This window comes from Cynocephalus volans, chromosome 1 (assembly GCF_027409185.1).
Source record: "Cynocephalus volans isolate mCynVol1 chromosome 1, mCynVol1.pri, whole genome shotgun sequence".
NCBI classification, from domain to species: domain Eukaryota; kingdom Metazoa; phylum Chordata; class Mammalia; order Dermoptera; family Cynocephalidae; genus Cynocephalus; species Cynocephalus volans.
Genome location: NC_084460.1, coordinates 43,607,619 through 43,622,271, shown reverse-complemented (window position 1 = coordinate 43,622,271; position 14,653 = coordinate 43,607,619). Strand labels below are relative to the sequence as shown.

The following is a 14,653-nucleotide window of genomic DNA, read 5'->3' as shown; positions in this document are numbered from 1 at the left end:
GAGTTCAAGTAGGCTCACATAACTGAAAAGTATATGTATAGATGGCTTCAGGTATGGCTAGATCAAGGTGTCATAGGGGACTGCCATACTATTTTCCAAAGCTGCTGCTCTATTTAATATTCACACCAGCAATGTATGAGGATTCCAAGTTCTCCACATCCTTGCCAGCACTTGTTGTTTATCTTTCTATTATAGACATTCTATTAGGTGTGAAATGGTATCTCATTTTGGTTTTGTTTTGCATTTCCCCAGTGATGAATGAAGTTGAGCATCTTTTCACCTGCTTATTAGCCATTTGTATATCTTTGGAGAAGTATCTGTTTAAATTCTGTCTGTTTTTTAATTGAATTGTTTATCTTTTTGTTGTTAAGTTGTAAGTGTTCTTTATATATTCTGTGCAAGTCCCTCATCAGATATATAATTTACACTATTTTCTTACATTCTGTGGACTATCTTTTCACTTTTTTGATAGTGTCCTTTGAAGCACAAATGTTTTTAATTTTGATGAAGTCCATTTTATCTATTTTATTTTTTAGTTGCTTGTGTATTTGGTATCATATCTAAGAATGCTTTGCCCAACTTAAGGCCACAAAAATTTATTCATATGTTTTCTTCTAATGATGTTAATACTTTCAGCTCTTATATTTAGGCATATGATTCATTTAGAGTTAATTTTTGTGTGCAGTGTGAGGAAGGGATCCACCTTTATTCTTTTGCTCATGAATATCCAGTTGCCCTAGCACCATTTGTTGAAAAGACTATTTTTTTCCCATTTAATTGCCTTGGCAGCTTTTTGAAAATTAATTGGCCATCAGTGTCAGCGTTATTTCTGGATTCTCAGTTCTTTTCCATTGAGCTATATGCCTATCCTTATGCAGTACTGTTTGCCTCTTACAATCTTGAGAAAGAGTGTGCCAGTCTAGGAAACAGCAAGTGCAAAGGCCCAGAGGTGGGAATGGGCCCTCAGTTTTTGGAGCTCAGCAGAGTGGAGCCAACACTCCCCTGGGAACTGAGACACCAAAGCCAACACTCCGTCTGCAGTTTTGGGCCAGCTACAGATCTGGCCAGGCCTTGCTCAGTTTCAATTCTCACCCCTGGTGCTGACCTCGGGTAGGAATAGAGGTGGAGGCTGCCAGACGAAAAAGGGAAATAACCATTTTCTTATTTTTACTAACTATTGGGTGTTGGCAGCCCCACAAGGAACCCATTGGAGGCGGATCACTGAAATTCCAGCTTCCAGAGGTTAGGGAGAAGTAGATGTGGTGGCAGCACCCCCCAGGGTGTGACAGGCCCCTCCAGTTTTAGTTTCAAGAATAAAAGTGGGGGGAGGGAGTGGGAGGGTAAGGGAGGCATTGGTAAAGGGCCACAGAAAACGATTACTTTGTATAATGTTGAATATACTATATCCTGATGTGAGCATCACATATTGCACCACAGGTACTGCTATTCAGCTCTGTACCCCACAGATATGTGCACTCAACTATGTTACAATAGAAAAAAAGAAAAAAAAAAAAAGAAAAAAAGAATAGAAGTGGTAGGGGCTTCCCAGTTGCGGGGGGAGGTGGGAAGAGTCAGAAGACACAGGCCAGAGAGTCACAGAATAGCAGTGAAACTGAAGGCCCTGGAGCTAGACTGTGTGGGTGTGAGTTTTGGCTTTACCACTTAGCCGTCTGCAAACTTGGGTGAGGGACCTCACCTCTGTGTGAGCCTCAGAGTTCTCATCTGTCAAGTGGGGATAAGGACTCACTGCCTTTCAAGAAGCCCAAGCTAAACATAGGCAACAGAGGAAGAATTCATGGGGAACTTATCCCAAGTGACACCCCAATGTGGGGTCTCTTTTTTACTAAGAAGCATTGTAGCTGTAGTGACAGAGACCCCCAAAACAGTGATGTGAGCACCGTCTAAGCCTATTTCGATACAAGACAGTCCAGGGGTCACATGGTGGTTCCATGCTGTCAGGCCCATGTTCTGCCACCCCTGGGGTGTGGCCCTCACTACTGGGATCTCAGATGCTCACACCACATCTGCATTCCAGGCTGGGAAGAGGGAAGGAAGAGGGAAAGGAAAATGGGAGCTGCCCATACCACTTCTGTGCACATCTGGTTGGTCAGAACCTGGTGTGCAGAGCAGGCTGGGAATCAGGTCCTTATTCTGGGCATCCTCCTGCTCAGCTAAGAATCGGTTCTGTTGCTTTTGACCAGTGGGTCAGCAAACTTCCTTTAAAGACCCAGATAATAAATATTTTAGGCCTTGGGGGCCAGACTGTCACAGTTACACCAGTCTGCTATTGTAGTGCAGAAGCAGCTGTTGGCAATTAGTAAGTGAATGAGCGTGCTGAGTTCTGATAAAACTTTATTTACAAAAACAGGTGGTGGGTCAGGCTGTCATTTGACCCCTGCTTTAGAAGAAGGGGATGATGGATATGGATTGTGGGGGTGGGGGGTCTCACTAACTGGCAGCTTCTGTCTCCGCTCACTTCCTTCTTGAAGCCTTTCAGGCTTGGTTTGGATCACACTGTCCTTCCCCTTCTCTGATTTATCCTTCTCTGATTTATCATGAACTATTTCACCACATGGGGCTATTGTCTCGTCTCTCACTTACCTCCCAGGGGAGGACCTTTCCAGGTCCATTGTTGGGACCTCCAGAAAGAGGGCAGGGTCCATCTTCTCCCTCCCTGGCTTCCCTTTGGCACAGTCCCAGGCACAGGAGCTCAGAAACCCCCAGGGTCCTGATGTTGCAGAACATCTGAGTCTTGGGAATGAGGACCAGGTCCTCCTGGCCTTCAGAAAAGGCGATGTTCATTTTCAGGCTGGGCAGAGATGAAGGAAATGGAGAAGGAATGTTTTTTGAGTTGGTTTTCTGCAGGCAGTGCTCAGAACCATACCCTTGCATGGCAGATTGCAGCTCACAATTACAGCTAGCATGCAGTGTCACACAGCAGCACAAGAATGCTAATAGCTAGCATATATTGAGTGCTTGCTGTATATGTACCAGGTTCTTTTCCTGCAGTCTCTGATTTATCCCTTATCATAACCATGAGCAGAACCAGACAGTCTGGGTTCAAATCCCAGTTCTTCCTCTTACTTCTTTGGGGCCTTGGGCTATCTTGCTGTGCCTCAGTCTTCTCATCTGTTAAATGGGATAGTAATAGAACCTCTTCACCAGCACAGAGTAAAGTCTCAGTAGGCATTAACTGCTGTCATCGCCATTGCCATCATCCTCATCCTGTTTTGCAGATGATGAAACAGGCTCAGGATGGAGGGGTGACTGGCCCAATGGCACCCAGTTAGCAGGGGGCAGAGTCAGCCTTCAAACCCATGTCTGTGCTCATAACCACCGCACAAGAGTGTCATGCCTGCAGGGACGTTATTTGTGATTTTCAAGGGAGAAGAGAGATGGGGCGGTGGGGAGAGCCTGGAACTGTTTGGCATGTTTCTGGGTCACATGATTAAAGAGACTTATCTCTGCTGGCACAGTCCTGGATGAAAGGCTGGAAGGCCAGTGGTTGGATGATTTGGCCTGAAACTGTTCCCTGTCTCAAAGCCCAGCTAATCCTTTCCTCCTCAGTTCCTCTTTCCTCATACTTAGTACATGGCTAAAATCTTTTAAGACTGGCCTGGACTTTAGAATGTCCCAGCCTGTGCCTGAGGTGAGGGATGAGCTGAGAGTGAGAAACAGGGAGGGGAGCAGAGATGAAAAGCTGACTGGCCACTTTACGTGTCCTGTCCCATGTCCCTGGGAAGGGGAGATACTTTTTATATCCATTTTACAGATAAGAAAACTGGGCTGGGAGGGGCAGACTCTGTGGCCACCTCTGTGCCCTACTGATCTCTCTCTGTCATTTACTTCAGACACAACGCCTCCTGTGTTCCTTGTTATGTACTGTATGCACTTCTACCCCAGGCCCTTTGCACATGCTCTCCTGTTACTCTTCCCTCAGATTTTTGCAGGGCTCCCTCTCTCGCTTCATCCAGGGTCTCTGCTCAAATGTCCCCTATTCAGAGAAGCCTCTCCTGACCTCTCTATTTGAATTAACACTTCCCTGTCCCCTCATTTGCCTTTGTGGTATTTATCACTGCTTGATATTGTATTATATACTTGATTTTTATTTATTTTGGCCCATCTTATTTACTAAAATGCAATAGCCACCAGGTGAGGAACTTTTGTCTGTTTTGTGGACAGCTTTATCCCCAGACCCTAGAACACTGTCTGCCATGGAGGAGGTGCTCATGGGACATTTATAGAATGAATGAATTGATTGATTAATTAATTAATGATTTCCATAGCCCCAGGTTACACAGCTTGTACATAGCAGAGCTGGGATTTGGCTCTGAGCTGGGTCCCCTCTGGGTTGAATGTCTCTCATTCCTGCCCCCATCTCTACCCCAGGAGCTGGCCAAGAGGACCCCTGGCAAGCACCCGGACCACCCTGCAGTCCAGAGCGCCTTGCAGGCCATGAAGACCGTTTGCTCCAACATCAATGAGACCAAACGCCAGATGGAGAAGCTGGAGGCCCTGGAGCAGCTGCAGTCCCACATCGAAGGCTGGGAGGTGTGTGTAGGGCAGGAGGGGCCTCCTGGGCTGGAGGGTGGCAGAGGGCGCCCAGCTGCAGGTACAGATGGCAGCCTGGGCACCAGATTTGGTCTGCAATGGATTTTGGCCTATGTAGTGTTTATAAAAAAATCGTTCAATTATTCTCCATTTAAATCCACATAAAAATCCAGATTTCAAGTTCTCTTGAAAAATTGATAACACTGGGTCCCTATGCCCCATGGCAATAGCCACCAGGGCCTCTAGCTGTCCTCAGTTCCCACCCCTGCCTGTTATTCCCCACTCATTCTCCTTCACACATTGCTTTACCTGCCTGGTATACATGGACCTTTGAACTTTTGACACCAAGGTCAAGGGTAGCATTTAAATGTTCACGCCAGGACAGAATTCTGGCTTTGACGCTACCTTACTGGATGACTTTAGGCAAGTGTCTTAACTTCTCTGAACTTCAGTGTCCTCATCTATACCTGGCACATAGTAGGTACTTAATAACTGGTAGATATTGATATTACTATATTACTAATATCATGATTATTAGGGGATGGGATTCTAAATATCTTCAGGTTGTATGTAATTTATCTGTTTAAACCGCCACACCTTCCTTAAATTATTTAAAGTTTCCTATGAATCTATAGAAGGAAATGGGAAAATCTGAATAAATAAAAAAATGAATATCAGAGTAAATACAGCTGGAATGGGAGATTAAGGGCAGAGATGAAAGACTTGGACAGAGATTGCTGTCTGAATCATCTGCCTTATGCCCTTTGGATGTTCTTGCCTTTATAGGCAATTGCTGTGTTTGGGATTTCTAGTTCTTTTCTCTGTTCTGGGAATCCTAGATGTGATGCTATATCACTATGGGGTTGAGGGTCTGGCTGCAGAGAGGAGGGGCCTATGTTCAGGGATGAGATGGGTGTTGTGGATTGGCACTTGTCACATCTTGTGTCTTCCTTCCCCTAGGCCTTCCTGTCTGGCTGAGGGTGGAGAACGAAGAGCTACATTTCCCAGACTCCCTTATAGCTTGGGTTGGGAATATGATTTGGGGTTTGGCCAAGATCAGATCCAGCTGCTTGAGACATAGAAGGTGGGAGTGGGATGGAGGCCGCCCTTCTGCTATTTCTGCTGCAAAGCATAGCCAGGGTAGGATTAGTGGAGGGCCCAGGTTCCAGCTTCCTGGATGTTGAGATGCAGGGATAGGGCAGCATATTTTGTTGTTGGTGGTGTATATGCAGCAGGCATGGATGGCTTTGCAGCTGACAGTTGCAACAGCAGCTACTGGATATCTAGATGCTACCTGGGCAGCATTTTGCTGGAGTCTGAGGCAGGTAGTGTTCTGATTCTCCTTTTCTCAACTGGGGCAGGGGCGGTAGCTCCCCTGCTGGTCCAGTTCTGCAGTGTTGTTGGTTTTCTGGGAGCCCATTCTGGATTCCTGGCTCCTCTAGCTCCTTCAGTGATTGAGCAAGCCCCTCATTCCTTTCTATTTAAAATATGAAGCCTGCTGTCTGCTTCCTGCACTGGAAGTCGCCTGATGCCCATGTGCATTGGTTAGGATGCGACTCTCCTCACAGCCTCTTGATGGCAGAGCTCTGATTTGGTCTCTTGTGATCCTCTTTTCTCTCTCATGATTTTATGAAGGCAGAAGCTCCAGTCATTGTGTGTTCAAAACCCAAGGAGACAGGGGCATGGCCAGGGTGTTGACAGGGAGTTCTCCACAGTGGAGAAAAACCTTTCCCAGAAGTCCCAGGGAGACTTCCCCTTTCATCTCACTGGCCAGATGTGGGTCACATGACCACTTTCAACCTCAGTAGCAAATAGAGTTGACTCATTTAAATGTCTGTCTGTTTGGGTTTTGAGCTTCCTGATAGCCAAGGTGAAAAGAGCAGCAAACATAAGTTACCTAATGCTCGTTGTCCAAAAAGGAAGAAACAGAGTAGTTCTGGGAGACAACGTTTCCTGGCACTCAGCTGGAAAAGAAATTTCTCACATGGGTCCCTGTGGAGAGGGTATTGAGCAAGCTCCTTGGCAGCCGGAGCAGAAGTGATTTCTAGATGCTGCCTTCTGGTAAGAGCCTACGGAAATAGGAACTAAGGATCTTTAGAACCCTTTTCAGATCCTGAAAATCTACAATTTGAGAACTCAGCGACCCTTATTTTGATCACTCTTTCTGGGTGCAGTAGGAAATAAAGTGACCTAGAATAAGACTGGCTGGCAATTACTGAGCACCTTTCACATGCTCCCAACGCTGTGTGGGAGGTGCTGTGATTATCTCTGTTTTATAGATGAGGAAGCTGAGGCACAGGAACTAGGTTTTGAGGCCCAATCCTATAACTTACAGACTGCCCTGCCTCAGATAAGTTTGTCCTGCTCTCTGGACCTCATTTCCACCACTATGTTTAATTTTTGTAATAATATCTCTGAAGTTATCTCCTGGTGTCATTTTAAGGATAAAGAGAGGTGTAGAATATGAATGTTCTTTGGAAAACGTGAAAGCGTCCATGAATCGGAAAGGTTTTTAAATATACTTTGATCCTCAAGGTGACTTGTGGAAATAATATGTTCTAACTAGAAAAAATGATAACTTGCAATGGCTCCATGCTATCAGTAGTTATAACCTTTGGGGACAGTAAGACTTAGGGTGCAGTTCATGGTGAATGATAGTGTTTGCAAATCATTATTTTGGATACTCTTCTTGATAATTTCTAATCTTGTTTGGCCTCTTGCTGATCTGATTAGATGGCTGTCACTTCTCTCCTGGACTACAGCTGAGAAGGGGCTTATTCTCAGAGGATGGAGAGTCTGCTCTGGTCACTTTCTTGCTGTTTGTTTGGGGTTACATTGTTCATAAATTTGATCTCCCATCCTTATTTTTTCTTTGCCTGATCCTTTGTAAGCCACTTGCTCTTTTCTGTCGTGAGACTGATTTAGTTAAAACCAGATAAGTTAATCTGTAAATCCATTTTATTGAGCATAAGGAAATGGTGGTATGTTGCAATATCTTGGAAGTGAATGCATGAGCCAGCCCCTCTGTGCAGAGAGATTCCTTTGCCGTAGTTTCATCTTCTGAAAAGTCTGGGTAAGGGCATTCCCCACCTCACGGGTCACTTTGAGGACTGAGGAGTGGATGCCCGCAAAGTGCTCAGAACAGTGCTTGGAAAGTGCCTGTTTCATCGGAACAGATGAAATGCTCAATAAATGTCAGGAGGAGCCATGGCAGCAAGGCAGCATTTTTCTTTTTTTTAAGATGAAAAAGCATCCTGTGGCTTTGACTAGAGCTTGTACCCAGTGTGGGCTGACCCTCCTGCAGAGGGACACATCAGATGTGAGTGTCTCTCTTGTGTGAACCTCACAGTAATAAAAAGGAAATGCACATTCTTAATAAGAAAGAAACAGGGCATGCTCCTCTCGCTAGCTCTGAAAGCCCTGGTTAAAGAGACAGTCCACTGTTCCCTCACCCATGAGGGGAGAGAAGGAAACAGGAGTGAGAAAACATAAAATCAGGAAAAAAAAGACTAAATACAAGTTCTCGTGTTTTCTTTCTCTCATCCTGGGATGGCTTGGGCTACCAGCAGGATGGGGTCTCTCCCCATCGAAGATTCCTGCTGTAGACTAGTGATGGCCCAGAAAAATCTTCAGGTTCTCTTCTAAGAGGCAGCCTGGGGTAGAGGTTAGTGGGTAGGGGGGTGGGGACAGCCTGTCTGGGTTCAAGTCCTAGCTTTGTCCCTTACTAGCTGTATGACCTTGAACAAGTACTTTACCACTTCATGCCTCAGTTTCCTCATCTGTAAAGTGAGACTTGTACGCACTGAGTTTGTATAAGATATTTACAACAGTACCTAGCACATAGTAAGCCCTATGCAGGTATTAGCTTCCAATGTATAAGCTTTTGTCATCTCTCAATGTTACTGCTTCAGTTTGGTTAAGTTTGCAGATCTGGAAGGAGGTCTCCAGCCCTCACTGGTGGACATGTTGGTTCCCAGCCTCTTCCCTGTATATCTGACCTTTGGCACCACCCTTGGGCTCAAGGATTCTAGGGAGACTGATGATCTGTCTGGGCTTCCCAGCAGGGCTGGGGTGGAAGGGGTGTCCCCTTGTAGTGTGCTTGGCATTTCAGATGCAGTTTGTTGGGTGGTCCTTGGCCAAGGCAGCTTCCTGGGCTGAGTGCACTTCCTCTCTCAGGTCCCCCGAGACAGACTTGGCAGCAGGGCCAGGACTGTGTTGCCTTAGGGCCCTGTAGCTGGGTCAGGTACCAGATTCTTATACAAGCAGTTCAACCCCCACTTTGGAGCCTGGAAGGGTGAGTGGGTGGGTGTGAGTGAGGCAAGGAGGAGGGCGATGGGTGGTCTTAAGGGATGGCTGAGCTGCTTGCTGTCCACCCTGAGCTGGCCCCTAGGCCGTTGATGAAGTCTCCCCTCCCAGGGAGTCACCTTTTCCCTGTTTGCCAGGACACTTGGGGCCCCAGGCACTCCTCGCCATGGAAGCCTTGAGTCTTGGTGCAGCAGGCTTATTGTGTCTGTGGGTCACTGTGCTTTGGGAGTCAGAGAGTTGCCTGTGGCCTGCAAGTGTCCATGCCCAGGTGGGCCCCCAGCCAAGCCAAGAGCTGGGATATCTGTTAATGAGCGCAGGCTCCTGTTCTGGGCTATATAGCTCTTGACCACAAGGAAGCTGGTTTCCTGGGAGCCAGAGTGGGCCCCAGAGTGCTCACTGTTGGCTGAGTGGGTTTGTTGCACCCCGCTGGACCTCGGGCACAGAGTATACCAGCTCTAGCAACAGTGAGAGAGACTGCAGCAGGCAGTTAGCAGACAGCCTGATTTCTTAATTGCCAAAACCAGTTCCTCTTACTGGATCTCAGAAGTAACTGAGTCAGCAGGTCTCACTGGGGTATGAACTTCTTGTTGGTTCTGGTGGTGAGTGTTTGGGGAAGGAGATTCTGTGAGTAATTCTCCCTCTTTCCTCTCCAAGTTCATTTCCAGGCAGGGATAACATCATGTCTCTTTGTTCCTCCCTTCAGTGTAATCTGCAGGTCTGTTACGTGAATCTCCCTTAAAACGCTGCTTTTGCATAGTACTCCTCAGCCTAGGTGTCAGAGGCACCTGTAGCCACCTGTTGATGGCCCACAGCCTTATCTTAATGTACTAGTGCAAGTCCATGGTTGACTGCTGTAAGGAAGGGGTGCTGTGGCTTCAGTGAGATAAGAGTGTGTTTCTGTTAGCAGTGCAGAGGGTCAGTGGGGCTGGGTGGGGTGGCTCTGCTCCCTCAGGGCCCAGGTTCCTTCCACTCCTTGCTCCACCATTGGCTATAACATTTTCCATTGCCACAGTGGCCGCCTTCCAGCCTGTAGGAAGCAGAAAAGGGAGGATGAGGAGGGAAGCAATTTTCTTTCAAGGAAGTGATATCTCAGTGGACACATTGGTGGTGATTTAGTCACATGACAACATCTGGAGCAAGGGAGGCTGGGAAATGTGTTTTGCGGTTGGGCCTCCAATTGCCAGCTAAAACTCTATTCCCCTAAATGACAGAAGAGGAGCATGGATTCGGGGGATAGCCAAGGGGCTGCCTCAGTTGGTAAGAGGCTCCGAGGACTCCTCCCCACAGGACCTTCCCCATCCCTGCCCTCAGCCTCTTTATCTTAGCCTTATCCTCCAAGGCCCGGCTGGCTCCTCTCTGTTGCCTTTCCCAACCATGCTGCCTTGAACCTCCCTGAAGTCCAGTAAGCTTTGTGCACTCTTAGTGTCTTAGCCACCCCGTCACTCAGCATAGACAACCAGGTAGAGTTGGGGAACTTTTCCCATCCACAGCCACATCCTTAGCGAGACTGAGCATGCTCAGGATCCTGCCCCAGAGGGTGCACACATTGCATTTATTGAGCACCTCCTGTGCGCCAGAGAGTGTTGTAGGCTCTAGGAATACAGTGGCATATGCTTGATAGTGGTCCTGTCCTTATGGAAGTGGCATTCTTCAGGGAGAGATGTAATAACAAGTCAAGATGTAGATAAATAAGGGGGGAAATGGTAGACAAAAAAGTCACCCCCCAAAAAAAGTGAACCAAAACACAACCAGATGCCGAACAGGGCCTGCCATTAGCTCTGTGAGCTGGGAGAGTCACTTCATCTCCCTCAGCACCAAGTCGCCATCCTGTAAAAGGGACACATGACCATATCGACCTATTCCCCCTAGGACTGCTCTGGCACGCTCAACAGATGGAAGCTATTGATCAAATTGTAATGATTTTCTGTCTGGTGACAGATATGCCTGGAGAGGTGCATTTGGATTTTTTGGGGTGTGGAGGGAGGTTGTGGTAGTTTCTGTCTTTGGGAAAGGAAGGGAATGTCCCTGGGGGAACCCTGGATTGACCAGCTCACTCACTGCACCCCTCGTTGCTCTTCCAGGGCTCTAACCTCACAGACATCTGCACCCAGCTCCTCCTGCAAGGTACTTTGTTAAAAATCTCTGCAGGCAACATCCAGGAGAGGGCCTTCTTCCTTTTTGACAACCTCCTTGTCTACTGCAAGCGGAAATCCAGGTGAGCTGCCTGGGAGGCTGGGGGCAGGGTGCCTGGGTGGGCCAGGAAGCTGGGATTGGGTCTGTCCTGCAGTTTTCTTTTCTGTAAAATGGGCATATAAACCCCTCCTTCCAGTAGCATTTGGTTAAGAGCTAGGCTCTGCATGAATGGATCCCTGTTTCAGCCACTTCTCTAGCTGTGTGATTTTGCCTGTCTGTGCCTCAGTTTCCTCATCTGTATGTAAATCAGGGTGAATTATCATATGTACCTCATAGGGTCATTGTGCAGATTAAATGTGTTAAGTGTGCTTGGCACGTAGTAAGTACACAAAATAAGGGCTAGCTGCTTTACTGTTCATGTTCATTTACCTCCACACATCGTCGGGTTCTTATTCAGTGCGATCCTGTGGGGACAGCGCCTGGAGCACAGGAGGTACTTAGGCCACAAGCCCTTTCCCACAAGCCCTTTCTTCCGTGTCCTGGGGCTTGGCCCTTCTCTTCAAAGGCCTGGATCTCCCTTTCACCATCTCCCAGTGGCTGGTTCAGCATGTCTCTCATTTGCAATCTTACCCTCACCCCTCAAGGTCTACCATTGCTGTCTGTGCCCTCCTGTCCCCCCACTAACGCCCCCTTCGCCCCCTCCCTGCTTCCTCTCTCTTCTCCATGGGGCCATCCTGAGCGTCCTCCTTTGGCATTTCCAAGGCTGCTGCCAATGTCCACCCCTAGCCCTTCCCTGCCACCCCGCCCTAGGCTGTCTGAAGCAGGCACTTTTCCCAGAACACTGGGGTTTGGAAAACAGAATGTCCCTTCAGGCCTCTGTGACCTGCCCCAACTGTTGGCTGTTTGCTCGGGCTTTGACCTCACTGATACGGGCTCTTCCTCCTGGGGGGCAGTCTTACCTGTGCAGGGATAGCAGCTGATTCCAATCAAACTGGATTCCACGCGGGCCTTACAGGGCCCTCCTCGTGGCTGCCGTGAGCTCTTTTCAGGCCGTTCCCTGCCTCAGTCCTGCAAGTGAGCCTGCTGGCTGGAGGGGAGGGGAACATCTGTCTCCTGAGAGAACCTCGTGGGCAGCCAGCATTCCTGCCTCTGGATTGAGAGCCGGGGCTGAGCTCCAAGAGGTCGAGGGATTGGGCAGTGGTGGATGGAACTCCCGGCTGGCTCTGATGTGGTCACAGGAAACGCCTGAAGCAGCTAGGTGTCTGCCATCTGGTTTTGTCTGTGCCTGGGTCACGCAGAGCACCGCCTGTCCGGGACATGGGTCAGGGGAGGTCTCTGACTCTGACTGCTTCTGAGCTAATTCAAAAGCAGAGGCTCCTTGAATGTCAGAAGTGGAAGGGAGTGTTTTAAAAGTCCACTCCCCATTCTACAGAAGGGGAAACTGAGACCCAGGAGAGCTAAGTCTCATGTATGTCAACTGCCTGCTTAGCATCTTAGAGGCAGCAGTAGCATGTAGCGGTTAAGAACACAGAAGGCTCTGCTGCTAACTAGCTGTGTGACCTTGGGCAAGTTGTGTCAGCTCTTTGTGTCTCTGTTTTTCTATCTGTTAAGTGAGGATAAAAATTATCCTCATTTCGTGGGCTCGTTTTTATAGAGTAGTAAGACATATAAAGGATACACATGTAAAGTGGTTAGAATAATGCCTGGTACATGGTGTGTGAAGTAGAAATATAAATGTATATCCTCACTTAGGTGTCTCACACATAGCTTACGCTTAAATTGTGTCTAAAATAGGACTGTTCTTTTTCATCTCAATTACTGCCCCCCAATTTTATCTCCTGGGGCCTTTTTTATTCCCAATAAATGTCAACAAAATCTTTATTTGTCAGAGTTCTCCAGAGAAACAGACCCAATAGGGTGTGAATGTGTATGTGTGTATATATCTAAAGAGATTTATTATAAGGAATTGGCTCACACAATTATGGAGGCTGACAAGTCCCAAGATCTGTAGTTGGCAAGGTGGGGACCCAGGAGAGCCTATGGTGTAGTTCCAATCCTGAGATTGGCAGCCTCAAAACCCAGGAAGAGATGATGTTTCAGTTTGAGTTTGGGGGCAAGAGAAAAAATTTACCCAGGAGTTCAGGTCGGAATCTTAGTTGTCCTTGATTCTGAGCTACCATCAACCCCTTACCCAGTTCGTTAGCAAGTTCTTTTCATTCTGTCACCAAGCTTTGTTCAGAACCTCAGTGAAATTCCAATAAAAATTCACACATTCACACCCTATTGAGTCTGTTTCTCTGGAGAACCCTAATACAGATTTTGTTGCCATTTACTGGGAATAAAAAAGACTCCAGGAGATAAAGTTTTGGGGCAGAATTTGAGATGAAAAACTTAACTTTGTGTGTATATGGATGTGTATATAAATGATTGGCTGATTGTAAAATTTACAAAAAAAGGCAGAGAGGTAGAAATAGCTAAGACAATTATGAAAATCAAAGCTGGAGGAGGACCCTTATTACCAGACTCCAAGGCTTGCTATAAGGCTGCAGTAATTAAGACAGTGTGGTACTGGTATAAAAACAGACATATAGACTAATGGAATAGAGCAGTGAGTGCAGAGGTAGACCCACATGTGAGTAGTCATTTAAATTTCAAAAAAATGCCAGTGCAGTTCAATAAATGGTGCTTGGTCAGTTTGATATCCCATGGGGGAAAAAATGATTCTTGATCCCTACCTCACACCATACTCAAAATCAACTTCAGGTGGATCGTAGATTGAAATGTGAAAGGTAAAACAATAAAGCTTCTAGAAGAAAGCACAGGAGAATATCTTCATGATATGGGGGTAACCACAGATTCCTTAAATGGGACAAGGTATAATTGTAAAAGAAAAATAGATTCATCGAACTACATTAAACCCCAGAACTTCAGTTCATCAAAAGATACCATGAAGAGAGTGAAAAACAAGCCACAGACTGGGAGAAGCTCTCTGCAATCCACTCTGCCTGTTTTTGTAAATAAAGTTTTATTGGAGCACAGCCATGCCCATTCATTTATGGCTGCTTTACAAGAGCAGAGTTAAGTAGTTGTGACAGAGACCGTATGGCCCACAAAACTGAAAATGGTTACTATTTGGCCCTTGTCAGAAAAAATTTGCCAACCACTGCTATCAATAATTAAGAAAAATACTAGGTGCTGGTAGCACTAAAGAAAGAAAAAAGGAAAAAAAAAAAAAAGTTAAGAAAAAGACAGCCCAACAAAAAATGGGCAAGGGACAATCTTTTCACAAAAGAGGACACCAGGTGGCCAATATACAAAGGTCCTTGACCTGATTTACTCATCAGGGAAATAAAAATTAAATGTTTAATGAGATACGACTGTACACCCACCAGAATGGCCAAAAGGAGAAGTAAGTACCAGTTGTAGAGGATGTGGAGCAAGTGGAATGTTCCTGCTCTGCTGGGCATGGGAAAATTGCTACAGCTATTTTGGAAAACAGCTTGGCACTAAAGCTGATCATGCGCATTCCTTATAACTCAGAAATTCCACTCCTAGATATCTAACCCCAAAACATGTGTATGTGTGTTCTTCATATGACACTTACAAGAACACTCACAGCAGCACCAAACTGGAAACAAACCGAGTGTCTGTCACTGTGGCTACA

The 14,653-nt window shown here is 46.7% G+C and overlaps 1 protein-coding gene across 1 annotated transcript in view; it reads left to right on the top strand.

Annotated features, from left to right (window-relative positions):
* Positions 1-14,653, top strand: part of PREX1 (phosphatidylinositol-3,4,5-trisphosphate dependent Rac exchange factor 1) — a 180,006-nt gene that overhangs the window by 101,335 nt on the left and 64,018 nt on the right. The window contains exons 6-7 of the mRNA XM_063091280.1: positions 4,390-4,551; positions 10,938-11,071. Coding sequence (XP_062947350.1) covers positions 4,390-4,551; positions 10,938-11,071 — 296 coding nt within the window. The remainder of the gene's footprint in view (positions 1-4,389; positions 4,552-10,937; positions 11,072-14,653) is intronic.